This window comes from Corythoichthys intestinalis, chromosome 10 (assembly GCF_030265065.1).
Source record: "Corythoichthys intestinalis isolate RoL2023-P3 chromosome 10, ASM3026506v1, whole genome shotgun sequence".
NCBI lineage: Eukaryota > Metazoa > Chordata > Actinopteri > Syngnathiformes > Syngnathidae > Corythoichthys > Corythoichthys intestinalis.
Window position 1 is genome coordinate 46,388,856 of NC_080404.1, and position 25,893 is coordinate 46,414,748.

General features: G+C 39.0%; 2 protein-coding genes across 8 annotated transcripts in view; one reads left to right on the top strand and one right to left on the bottom strand.

Annotated features, from left to right (window-relative positions):
* The window catches only part of fancl (FA complementation group L), a 63,108-nt gene that overhangs the window by 26,086 nt on the left and 11,129 nt on the right, over positions 1-25,893 (top strand). For all 3 annotated transcript variants that reach the window (XM_057848164.1, XM_057848166.1, XM_057848165.1), the window contains 3 exons: positions 10,170-10,320; positions 12,745-12,828; positions 22,491-22,536. In XM_057848164.1, the coding sequence (XP_057704147.1) occupies positions 10,170-10,320; positions 12,745-12,828; positions 22,491-22,536 (281 nt within the window). The remainder of the gene's footprint in view (positions 1-10,169; positions 10,321-12,744; positions 12,829-22,490; positions 22,537-25,893) is intronic.
* On the bottom strand, positions 16,805-20,324 carry LOC130922906 (uncharacterized). Of its 5 annotated transcripts, XM_057848169.1 has the most exons (13): positions 20,246-20,324; positions 19,433-19,559; positions 19,173-19,310; positions 18,996-19,071; positions 18,614-18,717; positions 18,484-18,538; positions 18,162-18,329; positions 17,948-18,063; positions 17,675-17,746; positions 17,516-17,587; positions 17,266-17,352; positions 17,054-17,165; positions 16,805-16,956 (listed from the first exon to the last, which is right to left on the bottom strand). In XM_057848169.1, the coding sequence occupies exons 6-12, from the start codon at positions 18,530-18,532 to the stop codon at positions 17,139-17,141; spliced, it is 591 nt and encodes a 196-aa protein (XP_057704152.1). In that variant the 5' UTR covers positions 18,533-18,538; positions 18,614-18,717; positions 18,996-19,071; positions 19,173-19,310; positions 19,433-19,559; positions 20,246-20,324; the 3' UTR covers positions 16,805-16,956; positions 17,054-17,138. The 5 variants fall into 5 exon arrangements, with proteins under 5 accessions (XP_057704152.1, XP_057704153.1, XP_057704154.1 ...); XM_057848170.1 differs by lacking the exon at positions 17,516-17,587; XM_057848171.1 differs by lacking the exon at positions 17,948-18,063 and having other exon boundaries at positions 18,260-18,329; positions 20,246-20,323.

Sequence of the window (25,893 nt, forward strand, 5' to 3'; positions counted from 1 at the left end):
AATTACACGAAGCAAAACAAATAAATATGAATAAAAATCAGAATAAGAATGTAATAATAGGCATAGAAATAATAATAATACTTATAATAATGTAACGAATCGGGTTCTAATGTGGTGGATGTGTTTTGCGTGGTGTACCTGAATGCACCATGTGGCTGACGTGATAGAGTGAGAGAGGACTTTTTACTTTCACTTATCATTTTCAGCTGCGGCGGACAGTAGGCATGTTGCACAAGTTAATAAATGATTAAAAACCTGACGAAGCTGGCGATTTCTTTGGCGATGTTACCACAATAAAATTGTCACCTTAACTTATAAAGACTGGCAAAGGGAGGTCGGAGGAGGACCATCGAGATCGTAGACATTCTACGGCCGTATTGTTTTGCCAGTTCATGAATGCGCACACCACGGTCATATTTTTCTATCATTTCCATCTTCATTTCAATGTTAAGCCTCACCTTTTTCACCACCTGCACTAACATTCTTGGAACCCATGTTGATTTCTCTCACAAGAAAATCCGCCGTGCGTCTGTCTTGCGGGAAAACAAAGAAACTGTGGCGCTGTCATAAATCGTCGTATTTCGAACATGTCGTCGGATGTAGAAACAAATGGCGAGTCAAATTTTACGTCGGATGTCAAAAAGATCGTGTGTCGAAGCAATCGTATTTCGAGGTACCACTGTATTTGTTTTTCTGCTTCATGCTCGTACAGCATCCTGCTGCTTTTCTTGGTTATCAGTGCACTGGAGTTTGCTCGTTAATGTTAAGAATGAATGACAGGCGTTTAAGCTTTGATCTTTCCAGAGAAGCTTAAGAGCGCTACCTTCAAAGGCACGGAATGCATAAATCATCGTTTAGCTTGTTAAACACTAGCGATAGTGTGCTGTGGCAACTCATTGTGTGTAAGTGAGCAGCGTAATAAAAACAACCATATTTCTACGTTATTCTTGTTTAGAAATAATTCAAATTATGAAAGCAGCACGGTGGGACAATAACATGCTTAAAACCTTTTTTTTTTTTTTTTTTTTTTGAACAACACTTTTTTTTAGAGATGCACGATAATATCGGTCACCGATAATTATCGGCCGATAATGGCAATTATGACGTCACACAGATAATCCAGATAAAACGAAATTCAACCGATAATGCAATCCGATAATTATATACTTGATTTAGCCTCCAAATGTGCGCAATCAACAGTTTTGTCCTATTCTGCTAGTTTTAAGGAGGTGTTTTTGCAGTATAGTAATGTGATATATGTTAGGAATGGCTTACTTTTAAAGGCATTTTTGTGAAACTTGGGTGTTTACTCTCTAAGTAATTGTTGCCAAAAGCTTACCATTACACAATGTCATTGCTATTGTTTAGATGTTGGAATTTACTTGTTTACAGATGATGTGGAAAAAAATAGCACTAAATTACATTTTTGCACAGTAACATTTGATCTTTGTATACTTAAAAAATTTTGAATTATCGGCGTGACATTATCGGTTATCGGATGGAAGGGGCAGGAAATTATCGGTTATCGATATCGGTTGAAAAATGTATTATCGTGCATCACTACTTTTTTTCGGTAATTGGGACTCGGTATCGGCAGATTATCAAAATCAGGTGACTCGGACGCAAAAATATGTGATCAAGACATCCCTATTACATTATAAAATCTTCGTCTCTGTCTCCACTGTACAATGATTGATTTATCGGCTCTCATTTTTCAAAATTTTGTAGTACAGTGATCCCTCAATACTTCGCGCTTCAAACTGTGCGCCCTCAGTCCATACTGGATTTGCTTATTAAACTTAACGATATTGACAAATGTTTGGGTTTGATCTTGCCAGAGCTGCGGACTTCAGAGCGCCACATGTGTCAATCATCGATTAACTTGTTAAACAGTTGCTGTGGCAACTCATTGTGTTTAAGTGAGCAGTTTGGGGGGACTCACTCAATGAAACCTTTAACTGATTAACTCCCAGCCATTTTCACCGGTGCAACCCCCTTCGCTCCCGGCCGTTTTACTGGATTTTGACTGATTTTCCAAGGCCCACAGAAAATTCTGTTCTTTTGCTATATACTAGTAAACATGGAACCCACCAAAAGAAAGATTAGACTCTCTTCTTTAAGCAGGAAAATAAATTTAGTTCATATCTTTTTCCATTCTTGAGGAATCAGCTTTAGAAAATAGCTTACTTTGAGCAATTTTCCAATTTTTGATGAAAAAACAGAGAAATTGAGCTTTTTGTGAAAGCATACATTTCAAACATAACTGACCCAATCCGGGACTTTTGGCAACCCTATTCCTGATGCTCATATAGACCCTACCCACGTGACGTCACAACTCCGCTCTCCTGAATGGTACCGCCCAATTGTCCGTCAAAACATAGTGTTAACCTGTTACGGCTACGTACATTCCTCCTATTTACGGCGTGTTTTTCTGCTCCTTAACATTAATAATCAAAATGGTGAAGGCGTGTGTGGCTGTTGGTTGCACTAACAGAGAAGATGGAAGGAGAGACTTGAAGTTTTACCGTATTCCGAGGGATCCAAAGAGGAGAGCGAAATGGACGGCTGCAATTCGACGTGAAAACTGGGCACCAAAAAATCACCACAGACTATGTAGTAGTCATTTTATATCCGGTAAGATGCATTTAAGATATACTTAGAGGGTTTTGGGCTGACAAATAACCACAATTAAGATCATTGCTAGGCTAATCGTCGACAACATACACGTATGTATGTAGTGAGAGTGCTATCGCTAAACCATATAAACATTAAAAGCCTTAACTCCATTGACAAACGACATGAAATACATTAGACTTGACAGTGGATGTTAGCAATAACAAAAGATTTTGAATTGAAAATTTCGTAACTCACCTTTCCAAGCACAAGATAGATTCCTGCCGAATTTTCGTGGACGAGGACCTGTTTCACCCAACCAGCAACGAAGTATTTATAAGCCTCCAAGCTCTTGAAGTTTTTCAAATTTTCGTGAGAATAGGCTGATTTTGTGTGGACAAGATAATTGTAAATATCAGCGTAGCAGATGTCAGGCAGACAGGGCGAAGACAGTGGGTTGAAAAACATCGATTTGGGCATCAAATATGGATCTGGCGACTGTATAGAACGAAGCTTTTCCACATAACGCCTTTTATGCAACACATCCAGTGAGTTTACGGCATCAGAAAGCACCGGGTCTTCCATGAAATGCATTTTAAATTCCTTGATCAATTGAAACCAATGCTAATACAGAGACAAAATGACGGACAAGTGGGCGGAACCATACAGCGAGCACGTGGTTTTGTGACGTCGGTGGGTAGGGTCTATAGGAAAACGTGTTAAAAAGATGGTTTCATGTCAAATAAACTCAATTTTTTTGTGACTTATTCCACCTCGCTGTGGCTTTTGCGTTAATTGCTTCCACTTCCTTTCACTTACGGCCCGTCATGCCAATGCTTTGACACTCATAAAAACCATTGCTTAATATCAACAACATTGTTATAAGAGTTTCAAAGACATTGTAGGAGGGACTGACTGGGGGTGTGCGTGCATATGTTTTTGAACGTGTGTCTTTGCGCGTGTGCATATTTGTGCATGTGTGTGTTGATACATGGCAGGCGTACAGTGAAGACCAGCTCAGAACAGTGCTACCGTATGGAGCCTGTCTTCCTGCTGGGCTGGTGATGGATCTTTCCCCCACTACAACATGAAGTGTGTGTGTATGTTGGTTGGGGTGTGTATGTTTGTGTGCGTACATGCACATTTAAGCCAAGTGCTTTTTTTTTTTGTCTGATGAGTGATGGGTAAGTGTGTGTGTACGCGTGTGTAGGGCAGGGGGAAGGGCCTGTCTGTCGGCAGTCCTGACATGTTCATTTGAAAGACTAATTATTGCTTGCTCTATTGCAGGTCCAAGACGTGCTTCTCAGGGCAGAAATTGGCAACAATGCGTGTCCCAATCTAACAGTGCATACAGTATATAGTTTCAGTATTGGAATTGATGCATATGGCTTTGTAGCAGTATACTGTAAAAGTTTGATAAACACTAATCAAAATTGAATGATCGAAAATACTATATTTTTCGGCCTATGAGTCGTTTTTTTTTTTTTTCATAGTTTGGCTGGGGGTGCGACTTTTACTCTCGAGCGACTTATGTATGACATTATTAACACATTATTATATCGTTTCACATGTTATTGTGGTGTTTTGGAGTGACACTGATGGTTTGGTAAACTTGTTAGCATGTTCTTTATGCTATAGTTATCTGAATAACTCTTAATAGCTATGTTACGTTAACATACCGGCCACGTCCGCATTTCGTTGTTCATGCATCATGTAACATTATCATACTGTACACTTATTTAGCAGCAGTGTTGTTTTTGGCAACCATTTTAATTTTCGTCTTAGTTTTCGTCTTTTAGACGATAATACTTAGTCATATTTTAGTAATTTCAAAATATGTTTGTCTTCGTCTAGTTTTTGTTGACGAACACTCGAAACTAATTTAATCTAGTTTTAATCGACGTTGGCAGATGAGCAAATATTGTAGCATCTACAAATCTAATAATACACACACACAGCAGGAAAACAGTAGGTTACATTATTTTAAATTAGTTATACCCGGCTGGACACCACAAACTGTATGTAAAAAAAGTTGTGCAACAGTTTAGGACAGGGGTGTCCAAACATTTTGCAAAGGGGGCCAGATTTCGTGTGGTTAAAATTAGAGAAGTCCCGATCAATCGGCATCCTGATCGATCGGCATCCCGATCGATCGGGTCCGATCACGTCATTTTCAAAGTATCGGAATCGGCAAAAAAATATCGGACATGCCTTTTTTTAATGTGTATATTTTTTTTAAATAAATAGTTTTCTAATTGTATTTACCCTTACAGACATAATATGTTACACTCATCCAGAGTCTTTAGTTTAGGCTTAAGGTAGGGTTATTGAATTTATCCCGTTAACGGCGGTAATTATTTTTTATTTTTTTAATTTATCATGTTAAAATATTTTACGCAATTAATGCATGCGCTGCACGGCCCACTCACGCATTGTCACATTTAATCTGTAATGGCGCCGTTTTACCTATTTATAGAGCTAAAAGGCAGTGTAAAATGAGTAGAGTGAATTTGGCAGCATTTAGAGCCTTTTTTTAATTGGCTAAAGCCTTACAATCCCTCACCCTACGATTAGAAACATCGTGGGAAGCAATGTGGGGAAGAAAGGTAGTAATTGATCTTTTTCTTAACACCCTATGTTATTTCCCAACGCAGAGAAGAGATATTAATTGGTACCACTATGCACAGTCATGGGTGCACTTCCCATCATGCATTTGGGCAGAACAGCTGGCTAAAGTATCATTTACTGAAAGCTCAACAAATACACCAGATGGCAATATTTAGTCACAATATACAAAGTCACATTTATCTTTTCTTTCTTTCAAATTTCTTTTTATTGGTTTTACAAAAATACAGAACACCCCCCGCCCCCCCCCCAAAAAAATGTTTCACTCTAAGTTATCCAACACAACCAACCATGAAGTCTAAGTCTAATCGTAAATGTCCAGAGAGTCATAGAAAGTTCTTCCGTGCCATCACTTCCAATACATAATTGTTACAGAATAAAAATACAGTGCAATACATTCAAATGTTCCACCAAATAGGAGCAGCATGGACAGCGACCGTACCGTTGCCCATCCCCCATGGCTAAATGAGCAATATAACAGTGCATATGTCATTCCTGCACTTGTGTAGCGGTGTTGTCAAAGAATGAAAGAAAAGGTCCCCATGTTCTATAAAATTTCTTTTCAGAACATTTATCTTTTAAGAATTACAAGTCTTTCTATCCGTGGATCCCTCTCACAAAAAGAATGTTAATAATGTAAATGCCATCTTGAGGATTTATTGTCATAATAAACAAATACAGTACTTATGTACTGTATGTTGAATGTATATATTCGAGTTTTATTCATTTTTTTCTTAATGCATTGCCAAAATGTATATGATCGGGAAAAATTATCGGGAATGATTGGAATTGAATCGGGAGCAAAAAAAAAAAAAAAAAGCAATCGGATCGGGAAATATTGGGATCGGCAGATACTCAAACTAAAACGATTGAGATCGGATTGGGAGCAAAAAAATATGATCGGAACAACCCTAGTAAAAATGTGGGGGGTCGACCTTGGCTGACGTCCTTTACGTAGAACAATATATTTAGGCAAATTTTAGCAAGCCATTATGTGTGTCAGATTTGCTTTATTATTTTTTTAAATTAATAATTTCAACTCGCAACTAGCCTTTGTGGCTAAGCTGTCGACTCTTGGCCTCTTGTGAAACACTGCTGCTGTAACATTAAACTAGCTTCAAGTTGCTTCAATTTCTTGGGATTTCAATCTTCCCTGTAATCTTGTCGTACATGTCAGCGTGTCTTGTCTGGTAATATTGCCATACATTAAACTCTTTAAAAACAGCAACTGTCTCTTTCCAAATGACGCAGACGCAGTTGTTGGGTATTTTAGTGAAGAAATAGTCCAATTTCCACCTATCCTTGAAGCGTCGGCCGTCGCTGTCAACTTTCTTTTTTTGTTGATTGTCGCCATTTTAGAAAATTGGGAGTAAAAGGTCACACGGGGTAATGTTGCTTAGAGTAATGTTGCCTTTTAGTGGGTAAATGGGGAGCAGCATTTAGTGTGTAAGCTACTTCATATGCTGGTAGCAGTACTGCTGACAAATGTATTAACTCTGTGTGCGGGCCAGAGGTTATTGATTTTATGACAGAGGCTGGGGGCCGGGTGAAATTTGACCACGAGCCGCATTTGGCCCCCGGGCCGGACTTTGAACATGTCTGGTTTAGGAGGACGTTCGCCGTTACCAATAGCCAAATCTAACGTGGAAGTGAATGCTATGCTAATGCTACAAGTTACATTTTGCACTCAGCATAGATTTTTAAAGGCGAAAACAACATTGCATATTCTCTCTTGTCAAGATAAGACAAATAATACCATGTGTGTCTCAGAACAAGCAATGGGGAGACTGGCGAGGACACTAGATTAGTGGGTGAGCTGGGGGGTCGCTCACAACCAGGCAGGCTAACTACACATAAACTGTCACACGTTGTTAACTTGGGACGAAAACTATGGCACATTTTCGTCTTGTTCTCGTCCTGTCAGGCGAAAACTGGCGTTTGTGTTGTTAAGTTTTAGTCTCCCAAGATAGGTTTTTAGCTCGTTATCGTCTTGTCATCGTCATGAAAAAATTGTTCGTCGACGAAATATTTTCGTTATAGTCATCGTTGACGAAAACAACACTGTTCAGCATGTTGTTCTATATTGTATTTTTATTTTAAATTGCCTTCGAAGATGACATATCTGTTCTATATGTTGGATTTTATCATGTAAATTTCCCCCAAAAATGCGACTTATACTCCGGTGCGAATAATAGTCCGAAAAATACAGTAAATGGGCACATGTATAGTTGGGAAAGAATGTTACAGGTAACCCACAATACAGACTTTATTGCTTTTTTTGGCCCACTGTTCATACTTTTTTTTGGTATGTATTTATTTGCGCAACTGCAGCGTCTTCTAGACCAGGGGTCCCCAACCTATTCCACTAAGGCACACTGTGGGTGCAGGATTTCATTCTTACCAAACAAGATGACAACACTTTTTCCCCAATCTGGTGTTTTACAAGTGCAATCAGTTGATTGCAGTCAGGTGTGGCTTGTTTTAGCAGAAGCCTCATTGGTTCAACTGTCTCTGCTGGATCGGCTGGAACAAAAACCAGGACCCACAGTGTGCCTTGAGGACTGGGTTGAAAACCCCTGTTCTAGACGTTACAGACACATGCCTTTAAAACTTGGAATCACTTAGGATATTTTTCTCAGATGTTTTGAGGACACATGATGAATGTCATCGTCGTGAGATTCCAGTCAATCTATCATTAAAAGAATTCAGATAGCCAATAAGCTACAGCTCACATACCGTCCTTATTGAATTCCTGCTTTGCCTCATCGTACTCTTGCCTTAGATACACAAATTCAATTATCAGTGCTTCTATTTCTTTTCTTGACTTTTTTTTTTTTTAATCTCCTTGAACTGGGTTCAGCATAGTTATCCTGAGCGCTAACCATAATCATGCCACCGGCATTAATTGGGCTGTAATTGCCGAGGCTCTCAGCACCTGGACGATGCTTAATTGTGTGCACTGTGCTGGCACAATGACTTATAATTTTTTGGTTCATTTTTTTCCACTCTGATTTCTTTCCCACTCATACCATCTGTATCGCTCACCCACACCTCTCTCAGTTTTCCTTTTACTTCTCTTTGTGTGTGTCTATGTTAATGCGTCTCACATCAGTTTTACTTCTTAAAGTCTGGTCACTTATATCGTACACACCATTTACCTGCATTAAGGTGAAAACATTATTTTTATTCGTGAATGCACTACTTTGTAGGATTGTATTCATATTACTACAAAAGAGATTTTAAATGTATTTACAGTGGGGAGAACCAGTATTTGATACACTGCCAATTAAGGGTGTAATGGTACATGTATTTGTATTGAACCGTTTTGGTTCGGGGTCCTCGGTTCGGTACGGGGGTGTACCGAACGAGTTTCTGACGAAATGTAAAGTGCTGTCAAATTTAGCGCGTTAACGGGCGGTATTTTTTTTTTTTTTTAATTAATCACGTTAAAATATTTGACGCATTTAACGCAAGCGCGGAATGCCCACTCATGCTTCCCCTAATCCCACTGTTACGTCCCACGGACGGCTGCTAAGGGCGTAACATAAAACGAGACACGCACACAAGTTGCAAGTGGACACAAATTTATTCACACATGTCGAACTCGCAATGAACAAAATATACAAAATGCGGAAGAAGCTAGCTTCACCGTAAGCCCAGGCCAAAACAACTAACAAAATGAAACTACACTTGAACCCCACCTGCGAAGTAAACCCTGATCGTAAAAAAGAAAAAACAATACAGTCACTAACCTGGCTTCTACACTAAACAAAACGGGTTGAACGAAAACGGCAGTTTACCTCTACTGCTCCGGTGCTCTTATTTACAGTGGTGAACAAAAACGATCCAATAACGAATGAACACAAAATACCTCACCGAAAAAGCGGGAGTGTAACAAAATAGCGATCAAATGCAGAGGTGAATGAATAGCGAGCAAACAGCTGGCGAGGAGGTACGCGGCACGTATGCTGTCAAATGCAAAGTTGCGAACTCTGAGTGTTGACTGTAAAATGACGAGCGGTCAGATTACTTTTGTTAACGCTGCCTTTATTTGGTTAACAAGACTCAGGCACAATACAACACACACGCGGGTATGCAAGCTCAAACAACGACCTAATAGTATTACCCTACCTTGTATCGGATTAGCTGCCGTAAAGCAAGTGTCGTTATTGCCACAAATGTAAACAAAGCGCTGCATAATGGATGCATGTCAGACAGTGGCTAGTTCGGGTGACCCGTCAGCGGCGGTGACGTTGTCAGCCCGTCCGGCGTCAATCAGAGTGTGCCACGTTGGGAGGGGAGGCAGCCAGGTGGCGGACGCGGCGATCAGATGACTGACAGTGTCAAAAAAGATAACAATTAAACGGCCAGGGCCGTCGCACCACTCAGAAGTGCAGTGAGCAGCGTGGGTAACGGTTAAATGTTAACATTGAAGATGGTTGGCCCTCTGGGTGGGGAATTCAAATGGAAAAAAGAATATAGATGAAACAACTCTTCACTTAAGTGTTGCAACTGTTCAATTTTGCACATCAGATATTTATTTTAAAGAAAAAGTCTTAGCCAAAGTTATTTTTATTTTGTTTTTCAAAATATCTACATTTCAGAATATTGTATTTTGTATTTTTGAGCAGAATTCTAGCTTTGTATAGGCTAATGTTCCTATTGTTGAAAGCACAAAAGTGTGTAATAATAAACAACTAGCACATTTATATTTTGCATTTTGTTTTCTTACTGTACCGAAAATGAACCAAACCGTGACCTCAAAACCGAGGTACATACCGAACCGAGATTTTTGTGTACCGCTACACCCTTACTGCCAATGGGAAAACCCATTGGCAGTGTATCAAATACTTGTTCTCTCCACTGTATGTTATTCCACAATGCAATGCCTGTAGTAAGAGAGCTTTCTGCTTGCTCTCTGATTCTTTTAGTCTTCATTGAACCAACTCCACAGCCAGTTCCTGCTGGTTATCGAGGCTCTGACTGAGTTCTGGGACGTTCTTGACGAAATTGACGCAAAGACCTGGATCCTGGAGCCTGAAAAGCCAAGTCGTTCTGACACTGTGAGGCGAATAGCTATTGGTAAGGTAATATATGTTGGTTAAGAAAATACGGTGTTCCTTGAGTGACCAGCTGACAAGTTTTATCACCGGGCGATTTTTAAAAAATTTTCCTTAAGAGTTAGCTTCCATAGCTGGGCGTCGGACCGCCAAGGCCCCCACCTTTGGGCGCAGCCCAACTCACTACGCACCCAGCCCCCTTTGGCCCCTCTCACAGGTGGTGAGCCCATGGGAAGGGGGACCCACGTTTCCTTTTTGGGCGGTGCCCGGCCGGGCCCCATGGATACAGGCCTTGCTCCAGAGGGGTGACCCGGTACCCTGTGTCTGGGCAAGGGAAAACTGACTCCATTTTGTTTGTCATCATAAGGGGTCTTTGGAGGCAGGCTTTGTCTGGTCCCTTACCTAGGACCTGTTTGCCATGGGTGATCTTGCCAGGGGCATAAAGCCCCAGACAACGTAGCTCCTAGGATAATTTGGACACGCAAACCCCTCCACCACAACATGATCGACAGGCGGATCGGTGCAGCGTCTGCTGCATTGATGCTGTCTCTGTACCGGTCTGTTGTGGTGAAAAAAGAGCTGAGCCAAAGGAGAAGCTCTCGATATACCAGTCGATCTACATTCCTACTAGGCCTGCACAATATATCGTTTGAACATCGCCATCGCAATATGTGCTTGCGCAATAGTCCTAGACCCTACCCACCGACGTCACAAAACCACGTGCTCGCTGTGTGGTTCCGCCCACTTGTCCGTCATTTTGTCTCTGTATTAGCATTGTTTTCAATTGATCGAGGAATTTAAAATGCATTTCATGGAAGACCCGGTGTTTTCTGATGCCGTAAACTCACTGGATGTGTTGCATAAAAGGCGTTATGTGGAAAAGCTTCGTTCTATACAGTCGCCAGATCCATATTTGATGCCCAAATCGATGTTTTTCGACCCACTGTCTTCGCCCTGTCTGCCTGACATCTGCTACACCCCGCTGATAAACCGGCGCCTGGTGTGTTTTTTAAATTTTTTTTAAACAGCAAAACCTTATCTAGAGGTGAGAGCACGCAAGAGCAGAATTACAGACGCCGTGACTTTAATGAGATATTATCGCGTACTTACCTTGTTTTGATCCAAAAACTCTATGTTGCACGTATCACTGAGTGTCAAGACACAGCTGTGAATGGCCACAGCTGGATTTTTTGGGGATTTTATGGGTGAAACATGGTAATATAACAAGCGTCGCGATGCAGAAATCACAGACATCAAGGAGTGGTCGAGATTTTCTTTTTCATATATTTACCCTTTTTAACGTTTTTTTTTTTTTTTTTTTCCAATTTTTCTTTGTTTGGATCGATTATTTATCACCGAACATATCGGGGAAAATGCGACAGTAACAAAAAAAATACAATTAAGCGATAGTTATGAGGTAGATATCCGTGACTTTTTTACAGACACCATTTTTTTCATTATGACGTAATTTGTTTAAAAGTTTAAAATATGCAAGTGAATCATTTTTTAAAGTCATTTTTTTTTTTTTTTTTTTTTTTAAACTAAATATTCGACATCAATTAATGATTCTAAGCTAAAAATTACAGACATTTTGAATAATAAATTAATTACCATCGTTTTATGGCTGGGTTGAAATAAAAGCGGTTGCGCGACATATGTAAACGGGGGGTTTTCAGGGTAAAACGGACAAATTAAAAATAGTTCGGGGGCTTAATGCGCGATGAAACTGCTATGGCAGCATATAGACATATTGTTCTATCAAACACAACAGTTGTTTGGCTTAAAATACAGCAGTTTCTTTTAAAGAGGAGTGCAAGAGCAAAAACTGCTTTTTCAGCCTTGTCTGTGTTTTCCGCCATATGGAAAATGAATGAATGATATCGCACAACCCCAAAAAGTCGCAATGTAAATGTTTTCCCAATATCGTTCGGCCCTAATTCCTACCCTGACCTATGGACACGAGATGTGGATCGTGACCGAAAGAACAAGAACCCGAAAAGAAGCGGCCGAAATGAGTTGCCTCTGCTGGGTGTCCGGGCTCTCTATAGGGTGGGAAGCTCGGTCATCCGGGAGGGACTCAGGGTTAAGTTGCTACTCCTCCGCATTGAGAGGAGCCAGTTGAAGTGACTCGGGCATGAGGTTCAGATGCCTCCTGGACACCTCCCTGGAGAGGTGTTCCGGGCATGTCCCACCGGCGGAAGGCCCCGGGGACAACCCAGGAGACACTGGAGAGACTACTAGTATGTCTCTCGGCTGGCCTGGGAACGCCTTGAGATCCCGCTGGAGGAGCTGGGTACAGGAAAGTCTGGGGTTCCCTGCTAAAGATGCTGCCCCCACAACCCAACCCCGGATTTAGCGGTAGATGATGAATGGATATTTTCAGTAAGGTTTGGCAAATTTTACCTATAACACAGCATTAAAATGTTTTTTGGTTGTTTATGTGCAGGAAACAATGTCTCCATTAAAGTAGAAGTGGATCCTCGACACCCAAAAATGCTGCCAGAATGCTGCCTGCTGGGAGCCGAGCATGGTCAGTAGGACCTGATTCAAATGGTAACGCTTGAGTGTTATTTTAGGCTACGTGTACACTTGGACGGATAATTTTTTTGTCCTGTAATTCAGACAATATTTTATACCTGTCCGCACTACGTTTGAGGCCTGATTCATGCTTTTGCGTTCCATTGACGGCGGAGCAACGGCGTAGATGCTACGTCGTTAGTGAGCACTCGAAGTTCTGCAACAAGGGAACGCGTTAGTCTGTAATTCACTGCCAAGCCACTAGAGGGGTGTGGGTTTGACGTCGGAAGCTTATAATTCTCCGGCATTGTTCGATGTCTTTTCGAGACATATTCAAGCATAACTTTTACAAATTCTTTCAGTTGTAAAAAGAAGAGCAGGAAAACCACGTCTGTAACATTCGCCTCCATTGTTTACGATGCAGTAATGCCACACAAAAAAATGACGGCTACGCTAGACCGGATATCTGGCATTGAACAAATTACCTGGCTCGCTAGCTCGTATAATAAAATATCCGGACAGGAGGTACATTATTGTAGCCGACATGCTGCACAGTATAATAATTGGAACGTTTAAGTTAGAGATCAACCGATATGAGTTTTTCGGGACCCATACTGATTATTAGCAGTCAGAGGAGCCAATGACCGATTTTTGGAGCCGATATTCATTTTTGGTAAAAGTGTAAAAATTGGCATGAAAAATTTGAATAACGCAAACACTGAACTTCATTGAAATGCCTAAAGCACATTTATTGAATCACACAAATAAAAAAATAATAGCTCCAGAAGTGCCTGAATTTCCTAGACTTAGAAACATCTCTTATAAAGTTGAATACAGGGTTAAATATATAGTTCTCCTGTGTTGTTCAAAAAAAAAAAAAAAAAAAAGTTTTAAGCATGTTATTGTCCCACTGTGCCGCCTTCATAATGCGAATTACCGTATTGGCCCGACGGTGTTTTTTTGCATTGAAATAACACTGAAAAAGAGGGGGTCGTCTTATATTCGCGGTCTACACATTATACCCATTCACGACGCTAGATGGCACCAGATATCATTGAAGCGATGTTCTGTCATCACAGATCTCAGCTACTCTTTTTAGTTGAACCAGTTTGAATTATTTTATTGCAATGTTTTTTCCTTATTCAGATTTGTTTCAAGACTACAGTTAGACTTCACTTTGATGGTTAATGCCGTTGTTCCAATTTTGTTGTTTTATCACAATAGATTGGTTTATTTACATTTCAAAAACTAGAAGCCATTCATTTACGAATGTGATTGCGCTTTAGTTTACATATTTAAATGGTCAGATATTAGGACTTGAATGAGGCAAAATAACATGCTTTTTCTCTCAAATATATTGTTATTATCATTTGTTTCGGATGTACTGTAATTATTTTCTGTATAAAAATTAATTTGGTGTTCAAAAAGTCTTTTTTTTCAAGCTTGAGTCTTGAAATTGTCTTTTATTCGGGCCAATACGGTATTTTTAAACAAGAATAAAGTAGAAAAATGTTTGTCTTTATTAAATGCTTCATTGAGTGAGTCCACTCAAATCCACTCACTGCTGAGAACAGCCACGCGTACACACACAATGAGTTGCCACAGCACACTGGTGTTTAACAAGCTAAACGATGATTGACACATTCGGCGTCTTTGAAGGTAGCGCTGCCAAGCTTCTCTGGCAAGATCAAAGCTTCAACATCTGTAAATCGTCGTTAACTTTAACAAGCAAAACAGCAGGAGGGAGAGTGAGGCGGCTAAAGCATAAAAACTAGGGCTGTCAAACGATTAAAATTTTTAATCGAGTTAATTACAGCTTAAAAATTAATTAATCGCAATTAATCGCAATTCAAACCATCTCTAAAATATGCCATATTTTTCTGTAAATTATTGTTGGAATGGAAAGATAAGACACACGACAGATATATCCATACAACATACTGTACATAAGTACTGTATTTGTTTATTGTAACAATAAATCCACAAATGGCATTATTAACATTCTTTCTGTTAAAGTGATCCACGGCTAGAAAGACTTGTAGTTCTTAAAAGATAATTGTTATAGTAACAAGTTATAGTAATTTTATATTAAAACCCCTCCTCATGTTTTCGTTTTAATAAAATTTGTAAAATTTTCAATCAAAAGTACAGTTAATATAATAATAATAAGAATAAAAATAACAATAATAAAAATAGAGTCACCAAAGTCTAAGTTTTACATGTATTTTGCATAGCTATTTTGATATGGAATGCCAGTTCATTTTGCATTGTTGTTTAACTGTGTGTCAGAATAGGGCCTCATTACTATAGACTGAAGTGCTTTTCTTTTTGTGAACATTATTGTTTTTTTGGAGAGACAGGAATATTATTTTTGTTGTGCTTTCACTAAACGATACTTATGTTTTTTGTGAAGGAGTTGCCGAAACTTATGTCAATAAACTATGGGGTCAGATTAGTCTCATAAGTACTCGTACATACATTGTGGGATTCGTAAACACATAGCACGCGAAACACACACACATTGTGGGATTCGTACACACATAGCATGCGAACCACACGCAATTGTGGGATTCGTACACACATAGCACGCGAACCACACACATTGTGGGATTCGTAAACACATAGCACGCGAAACACACACACATCGTGGGATTCGTAAACACATAGCACGCGAAACACAAACACATTCACCAAATGTGTGTGTGAATTGTTTTACGCGCATTTGCAACGTGCTTCCAATTACAAATTCCCACTTACGAATACAAATTCCCACTTACGAATGTGTGGATCGTTTTGATACCCGTCATGCGCAACTGAGAAGAACACATGCATTTTTTTAACTGGAGCCCGTCTTCAGCCAATCAGACGTCTTCTTCTTAAACAGCCAATCACAAGGGCTGGGCTGTTTCGTTACGTCACTGCTGTGCGCCTTCAAGTCCGGTGTACTGAGTGACAAGTGACAAATGGGGAGCTTTTGTAAAAGTAGGAGCCCCGTTTTTGACAGCTCAACTCGACCGCGGGGACTATCGATGCAAGGTGTCCCGTCGAACAAATGTAGCGTACGTGTAGCATACGTTTAACGGTTTTGCCTTTCTCTGTCATTGACAGCTGAAGACGTCCCATCCATTTTGAGTGGGAGGACCTCCCATGCACTTCAAATGTATTGGATGTCAACTGGTGAAAAACTCATTGAACCGCTCAGCAGAGGGATGATGAGAGCAAGATTAGATGTCTAATACTGTACTATATGTGGCACATTTTTAACAGGCTTTTTTTCCGCTAAATAAGTCTTTTTAAGATTACTTTCTCCATTTCAAGCCTATTTGAGAGTCATACTTGGGAAAATTCAGACTTCTTAATGTATGATTGTGATGTCTATGCTTAAACCAATTTAAGACCATTTTAAAAGGAAAAAAATAGACATTATAAGCCTGTTAAAAATGCTACCTACAGTGACAGTATTTAAAGGATGGTAGTCTATTACGGATATAAAAAAATATATTTTTGAAAGACTTGGAGCAACAGAGCTTTCTTGCCAAATGAATCACATTTGATACACTTAGGATTTAGAACTCTTTCCTCAAAAAAAAAAAAAAAAAAAAAAAAAGGATGCAAGTCAACTCATGCATCTGCATGTTCCATGAGAAAAACAGGATTTAACAAGGAAAATAGATATTAGAGCGCTTATTACACATTTTTCTTTACAAATTTGGAAAAAAAAAGGTTTAAGACCTTATTTTTCACATTTTGTGATTCTCTGACAATTGCTTCATATTGCAGGCATTAAGGGGTTAAGACCTGCCACATGAATTTTACTACCTTTTTAAACACTTTTTTTTATTGCGACAAACCTAATAAGTGATCAATGATGGCAAGAGAGGATAAAGCGCAGCAGCAAATCCTCAGATCTGTTCTTTGGATGCCTTTGAAAGTAAATAGTGACATTGAGAGCAATCAGGAGTTCAATTATGTGAGGTGAGGAGACCAAGTAAGTTTTGAGACATTTTTTTAATTTAAATAGACATCTCAGACTCCCAGCCTGTAGGAGGGCACAGGCTAGATCTCCTCGAGCCTTCAGAACTTCGGGAAGGTGGGTCTGGTTGTGCCTGAGATCTCCATTGGCCATATACTCTTCCGCAAACTGAAATGGCATTTTAGGCATTCTGTTACATATCAGTGCTAAACAACAACAGCAGCAAAGTTTTACTGCAGAGACTCCGAAATCTTAAAATCATTACCTTTAATGTGAAAACCCCACAGCTACTGTTGTTCTGCTGCTTGTTATGGGCCACAGTTTTGGTAGTCCAAGTTTCTATTTGGAACTCACGGCCCGCCAACCTCAAGAAGTTCCTAATTATTGTTTTATAAGCAAAACAATGAAGATGAACATTGAACTATTAACTTCCATATTAACATAATACTAGGAATTTAAACTTTCTGAAGCGGTTACCTCCAATTCCGCAAGATTTTGCTCATATTTGTCCTCGTTACTCAAGGGATCGTTGATCACCAGTGTTCTCTTAGAAATGTGGACAATCTATAAAAGGTTAGTTCCTTTGTGTAATTCTGCACAATGACAGATTTATGTAGTTGACTTACTAATGAAATTTAACTTCTGTATGGCATCAGCTAAATTAATAGCTATATATAATACATTCCAGAATCGGTAGGTCTTAAGAAAATATAAGAAACCCACTAACCACTAAAATCCAATGAGCGCATACAGGACAGGACAGGACAAATACACTTTTTTTTTCAACAGGGAATTTCCTCTGAAGAACATACAATACCAAATTATTGTTATTTTGGGTTACTGGCGTTAAAATAATATAGCTAAATATTGGCATGAAATGGATTACCTTTCTAACAGGCTGAAATTTTCCCAAAAGCAGACTCCCAGCTACCACAGCAGAGAGTTGGTGAATGGGCTCCTGTTAAAAAAAGGGGTAACAACATTACAACTATACTCCGGCAAAAAATAAATGCATTGAGAAAAACTATATCCAGCACTTGGCTGCTGCCTTTCAATGAGGATATGCATGTATGCATCAAATACTTGCATAGCAAAATAAAAAAATTGGCAAAAGGCAAGAATCTTTGTTATTTGCTAAACACTTATTGCTCCCACTGACTTCATCAGACAGCCAGCCGTTGCCTTTTAGCGTATGAAAAGATGTGTCGTATAATTTATACGGTCCAACGACAGCCTCCACCTTGCCTTGATCCTCTGCAGCCCACAGTAATTTAACTGAAAACACAACATTGTTAAATCAAAAAAGTTATTATTTACAGCACTTGACCAGATGACCATCCGGTCAAAATTATCTACTGAATAGGCCAAACCACCAAACAAATCCTGTCGGTCGTTCACCAATTTTGTAAGAGCTGTACGAAGTAGAAGGGTACAATTAGATATACATTTTAGAACACCAACAACAACTTGCCGTTTTATGTTTGCTATTTGTCCTCTCATCCAGCCCATTCGTCTTAGGATGATATGCAGCTGTAACACTCCTTTCAATGCACAGGAGGCACAAAGGTTATCGTTGAGCTGAAAAATTGATACATTGTAAATAAATCCAATTAAAAAAATAAAAAATAAATAAAAAAGGGGGAAAACAACAATGCCAAAATCCCACTGTGAAAATAATTTAATGCATTCAGATACCTAATTGACAAATTCTCTTCCTTGGTCGGACAGGATTCTTTGGGGGCATCTGTGTCTATAAACAATTGAGCAGATACGTTATGCCACTTCTGATGCTGTTTTGGTTTTTAAAGGAAAGGCCTCAACACACTTGGAAAAATAATCGGTGGCAGTAAGAATGTACTGAAAGCCATCCTTGGTTTTTGGGAGAGGCCCAGTCAGGTCTATCCCAACCAACTCCCAAACAGCAGACACCTGTGAAAGGCAAATCCAATATTGAACATATCTCTTACAGCTATTCCTACAAAATCTGAAGAGCACCATGTTTTATCTTTGAAGTTTTTAACTTAATCTGGGTAGATGGCTCCCACCTTGATATGAAGGGAACACATAAAAACCTAATTTTCACGCATGTCCAAATATTAAATACATGCGTGACATTAGACAAAGCTGTTTCCAATTTTTCACGCATGTAATAAAAACCAGAAATACATTTCTTTATTTGATTACACACGGTCACTATGAAAATATACCTTAATGCTTTGTAATGGCTGTGTCACACACAGCCAAAGAGTTACCAGTCCTCTGACATCCGTCGCATTCAGAGACCTTAAAACAAATCGTCATGAGAAACGGGTCAGGTTAATAAGATCTGAAATAGCTCACCAAAATTAGTTAGTGACAAAATGCAGAAATAAACCATCACATACCCATCAGTCAATGTCCACCGTCATGCCATCCCAATAATTTCTGGAGTACATTGAGGATCTGGTTTTAACAGTGCCTGTGTGTGCACCAATTGAAGCCGAGTGTACTTCATTAAACAGTGATCGTGCTTCTGTTTGGGACTGGATCACATATAAACACAAATACACACAAATAACAATTATATAGCTGTATACACACACACACACACACATATATATATATTATAAATAACAGCAACATCACAAATACTTTGCCTACTCACCCTTCAGTTTGAGCTTCTGCATATATCTTCTTAAAGCACATTTCTGAGATTCACTATAAATTAGGGAATTCACCCCTAGACATAAAATTGAAATCTCCTGGAACCTCTTCTCCATGTTGTACACCAACTGTAAAGCACATGCACAGAAAGACAAATTTGAAAAATGACTTCCAAATACTTTATACATACACTCCCGAAAACAATGATTAGCAGTTAAGCTTTTTTGAAAAATTTTAATATATATAGGACTTAGCCTTCTCAAAATATAATGACTTAATTGGGTCACTAGCCATTTGTAGATATGGTTAATTTCTGTATGATTTCAAGCACGAAACTCCATTAAAACCCAGGTGACCCAAATGTTTAATGCTTATATCATACAATGCTAACTTCCGTACGCTGTTAACCGGCTATAATGTAAAAAAATCTCTCTTGAACAATAACCGAATCGCCATTAAAACTTTGGCGACCAACATGTTTACTGCTTAGACGTTAACTTCATTACGCTTTTGTCTTGCAATATCATCAATATTCCAATTCAGTCTTTCGTGTATATGTATTTGCTTACAGAGGTTAGCGGACAAAACGCACTATACAATGAATATACTTTAGAAATATTACTCCCTTCTAACGACAACAATAGAAGCAAGGAAGCTAGTGTTTACTCCTTATCATGAGACGTTAACTTCGTTACGCTTTCGTCTTGCAATATCAACAATATTCCAATTAAGTATTTCGTGTATATGTAATTGCTTACATAGGTTAGTGGTCAAAAGGCACTATAAAAAGAAAATACTTTAGAAATTTACTTACCCGCACGACAACCGCATGAACTGCGTTGTAGTCTAAAAGGAATCTCTAGCCGGACTTGAAGGCGCACAGCAGTGACGTAACGAAACAGCCCAGCCCTTGTGATTGGCTGTTTAAGAAGAAGACGTCTGATTGGCTGAAGACGGGCTCCAGTTAAAAAAAATGCATGTGTTCTTCTCAGTTGCGCATGACGGGTATCAAAACGATCCACACATTCGTAAGTGGGAATTTGTATTCGTAAGTGGGAATTTGTAATTGGAAGCACGTTACAAATGCGCGTAAAACAATTCACACACACATTTGGTGAATGTGTTTGTGTTTCGCGTGCTATGTGTTTACGAATCCCACAATGTGTGTGTGTTTCGCGTGCTATGTGTTTACGAATCCCACAATGTGTGTGGTTCGCGTGCTATGTGTGTACGAATCCCACGATGTGTGTGTGTTTCGCGTGCTATGTGTTTACGAATCCCACAATGTGTGTACGAATCCCACAATGTGTGTGTGTTTCGCATGCTATGTGTTTATGAATCCCACAATGTGTGTACGAGTACTTATGAGACTAATCTGACCCCATAATAAACGGCGTGGTTCAAAGAACGCCTGTGTCCACTCGCCTTTACTGTATAACATATATCTGTACATATCTTACTCAAAATACAACAAGAGACACATAATTGCCACTAAAAGAAAGAAAACTTACCGAAATATGTGTGGAGCACAAATAGCAATTTGCATTGCATTGTGAATACAGCATAAACGTCTCACAACTACTAATTCTCCCACGTTTAGAAGAAATAACATGAGTATGGAACGGCGCTGCCCCCAAGCGGCCGGTGGCATTCTCTTCACGCTTAATGTCCATAAACGTCCTCATTGTAATCTGTTTGAGGCAATGTGCGAGCAGGTCATTTGGTGCATGCGTTAATTGCGTCAAATATTTTACCCGTGATTAATTAAAAAAAATTAATTAACGCCTGTTAACGCGATAATTTTGACAGCCCTAATAAAAACTTTTAAAAAATTTTTTTTTAATTAAAAACCCAATCTTTTTCACCAGATTCCAATCCTCTGAAAAATGGCACAATTCTTACCCCTAGTTTTAAATTGACTTTTTCAACAACAACAAAAAGTCCGATGCCGATATATGTCAACCGACATATCGGCCGGCTGATATATTGGTCTATCTCTTGTTTAAGGCCATTATCCGTAGTTTAGACGTAGCCTCAGATGGTGTAAGCAAAAGACCTGCATGGTTCATTCATATTGTGAATGTAGGATCTTAATTTCACAATACATTTTGGTGTTGCTAATTTCATTTAATCTTACCGATGAAGTGAACTGAAGGGGTCCTTGAAATCATGTATCTTCTCTCATGAAAGAAACAAACTAATGCCCACCAAACATAAAAGACCAAGGTGGAGTGTCTATCTCATGCAAATTCTTCAAGCCTGTGCCTTTAACATCTGTTCACAATGCCGGCATATCTTAACTTCCCCACTTTTCACTACATCCGAGGCCGTTTCTAATTTTGCTCTCCGATTGTTTCTCACTGATGGCGGTGTGTCCCCATAGACATCTGCCCTGTCTGACACAATAAGCCACACGCCATAGATAAACTCAGGTAATAAAAAACAAAATCACCATTATTCAGATGAGCTAGGTACGACACCATCATGTGAGGGGGAAAAATCACTACGTCAATTTCCTTAGGTTTGAAGTTGAGCTGGGGTGCTCATGTTGATTATTGTCTTTCGTCATGTCAGAGCGCTTGCCTTCAGACTGGCACGATTTCATTCTCGTAGTCACAACCTCGGAGACATTCCGGGAGCTTTCTCTTTAATTCCCCATCAATTGTCAGCCATTGTTTCTGTAAATCCAGGGTCGTGAAACGCCAAGCGTGTTGCCTAGCAATGCGACTCAAATGATATTAAATACACACACTTCAGCCCCCCGAGACACGAGGCAGGCGGCGACCCTCAAATATGAGGTGTTGCACAGAAATATTGCTTTTTGCATGCAGGAATAAGAAATTGTGAAAGTGATGAGCACTACTCAGAGACAAGGCTCCCCTGTGAAACACAGGATATCTGCATGTACTAACCTTGGCTGTTAAATATGAACGCATGTGCAAAAGAGTAATATCAGGTAATAATGCATGTTGGGGAAATCAATAAAGAATTGGAAAACGTCTGATGGTATGACACCTAAGTAAAATACGGTGCAATTGTTAACCCTTTTTCTGTTGCAGTTGTGACTCCGCTGAGGAATAAACTCAACGCCAACATGCATTTGTGGTAAGCGGCATCACACGCCGGGTTCCGGTTGAGGCTGATCAGTTCGTAGTTGTTTGCCGGCTTTTATTTGATCATCCTTCAAATAGATTTTATTTGAAATGACAAGAGAAGGTAGTGGAATTAAACAAAACAAAAACAAAAAAGGAAAATAATAGCTACACATAGACTTCATAATAAATTGACGGGACGCGGGGCCGATTCATAGGGGGCCTCTCCGTCAAAGCTGACCAAGTGGAAACAGACGAAGAGCTTTTTCCGTTGAAAATTCTTGTGAATAAATGCTTAAATCCCTGAATTCTTTATAGATATGAATGTAAAACAGTCTCGATTTTTGGTTAAGGGCAAAAAACCGAGCAGTTAGCATTTATTTTACGTAAATGTCGAATGTGATGCTAGTCTTTAAGCCAGTGTGGCGAAGCCTTATCACAACAAAGAGCTTTTTACGATGAAAATTCTTGTGAATAAATGCTTAAATCCCTGAATTCTTTATAGATATGAACGTAAAACTGTCTCGATTCTTGGTTAACAGCAAAAAAAAAAAAAAAACGGGACGTTAGCATTTATTTTACGTAAATATGTTGAATGTGATGCTTGTCTTTTAGCCAATGTGGCGCTGCCTTATCACAACAAAGAGTTTTTTTAAGATAAAAATTCTTGTGAATAAATGCTTAAATCCCTAAATTCTTTATAGATATGAACGGAAAACAGTCACGATTCCTGGTTAAAAACAAAAAAACGGGCAGTTAGCATTTATTTTGCGTAAATATGTCAAATGTGATGCTAGTCTTTTAGCCAGTGTAGCGCCACCTTATCACAACAAAGAGCTTTTTACGATGAAAATTCTTGTGAATGAATGCTTGAAACTCTGAATTTTTTACAGGTATGAACGTAAAAGTCAATTCTTGGTTGAAAGCAAAAACCGGGCAGTTAGCATTTATTTTGCGTAAATATGTCGAATGTGATGCTAGTCTTGTAGCCAATGTGGGGCCGCCTTATAACATGAAAGAGCTTTAATAAATGCTTAAATCACTGAATTCTTTATAGATATCGACATAAAACCGTCTCGATTCTTGATTAAAAGCAAAAACCGGGCAGTTAGCATTTATTGTAAGTAAATATGTTGAATGTGATGCTAGACTTTTAGCCAATGTGGCGCCACCTTATCACAATAAAGAGCTTTTTACGATCAAAATTCTTGTGAATGTATGCTTGAAACGCTGAATTTTTTTATAGATATGAATGTAAAACAGTCTCGATTCTTGGTTAAAAGCAAAAACCGGGCAGTTAGCATTTATTTTGCGTAAATATGTCAAATGTGATGCCAGTCCTTTAGCCAATGTGGCTCCACCTTATCACAACAAAGAGCTTTAATAAATGCTTAAATCACTGAATTTTTTATAGATATGGACGCAAAACAGTCTCGATTCTTGATTAAAAGCAAAATACCGGGCAGTTCACATTTATTTTACGTAAATATTGCGAAGTAAAACGCCAATGCTGTAACGCCTGATTTCTCCCATTGATTTTTTTCACGTTTCAAAATGCATGCATGGTATGAAAAATATAATAATTACCTTAATTCCTCAAAAAAATCTCTCCTGAGACAATCCTTCCTGTTTGTATGCTGTACAGCTTTCGTACTTTTTCAACCTAAATTCGGCATTAGATCGCTGCGTGTGTGAGAATAACTCCTCTTGATGCTAGGTGTGGGCAGGCTCCCTACCCGAAGGCGTGGCGTAGTGTTGGCGCCCCGTGTCCCATCAATATATTATGAAGTCTATGAGCTACATTTGAATTAGAGCTGTAGCTATTGATTATTTTAGTAGTCGATTAATCGATGAACTAGCTAGTTCGAATAATCGAGTAATCGGATAAGGAACATAAAAAATTAAAATACCTGAGCTGAGCCTCACATGGGAAAAAAAAAAAAGAGTATCTAAGCAAAAGTCTGCTAGCATAAATGCTATAAAATGCTAACTTTTTTTTTCTACAATGCTCTTAACAGATGGTTCAAACACATATTCCCACAAAAAACGGGTAAATATACGTATAAACTAGATTACGAATGCTTTAAAAAAAAACATTTGGTCAAACGAAAACCTTGCTTATGTTGGTCTTAACAGGGAGCAGCTGGATTCAGCTATGTAAAATAAGTTACATCCTATTCACTAAACTAAAAACTAAATGCAAACACTTTCAAAACAAACCATTACAATGCCACTTTAAATAAACGAAGAATACTCGAAGCCGAAGAATACTCGAAGCAGCAAAATTTAATTCGAATCTTTTATCTAATCTAATTACTTGAGTTAATTGATTAATCGTTGCAGCACCAATAGCGTACCGCACGTAACACGTCACCTTTGCTCATTAATATTCATGACGTTAGCAACTGTTGCTAGTGGGGTCAAACTCGCGTTTGTCCTTCATGCTAGTATGTAAATACTGTATGAACGAGATGTTTACTGAGCTAAACCTACCAATTCAGTCCGAAAATTATGTCCCTGGTGCCAAATTCAATGGTAAAGATATGGAAAAACATACAAATGAGATGACTTGAGTGTCGAGGGCTGGAAAAGACTGGGAAAAAAGCCGATTTGATCCAGAGGTAGCTTTTTCTTGTGTGCATTGCCTTACGCCACTGACAATGACATTCTCCTGTTTCAACAAGCTACCCTTTACCACCATATGTTCTGTCTTTCTTGTATATTATATCCTCTGGTTGTCTTACGTCTCTGACTGTTCTTCGGGGTAATTTATATTGCTATTTTTGTGTAGCTATCACAACAATTTAAAAAAAAAAAAAAAAAATTGGGCTTACCTCTTCAGGGCAATCTGTAGCAGGCAATGGATCTGTAGGACCATGGCCCCGAACAAAATGTTTACGGCATATGGTGAATGGTTTAACCTTGCTGGCGTTAAACTGGTCTTTTGGATGTCCGCACAAGTTGATCCATTGTTCACATGGCTTTGGGAATTGTATGAAGAAAACATCCTTCATATGTGGACGGTCGTTATGTCTAGAGTAGAGGTTGCGCTAGACATTTTCGTTGTCTGTCATTTTGACTGACAGGGTCATAAAAATCCGGTCATAGTCTATTTTTACCCGTCACTTAAATTTTTAAAATGATAATGATGACATATTCAATAGTGTTTAGTTTTCATTCATTTTAATTAATATTGTAACGCTTGCTTGGCGGCAAAAAATTAGACAGGAAGTCGTGGTATTTTTCTCCCTTTTTACTCTGCTTATCGCCAACAACTCCGCCCCCAAAGAAAAAGAGGCAACGATGTAGACCCCAATCACCAACGTCACACAATGATCTTAATTGTGGTTGTCAGCCTAAAATCTTCTAA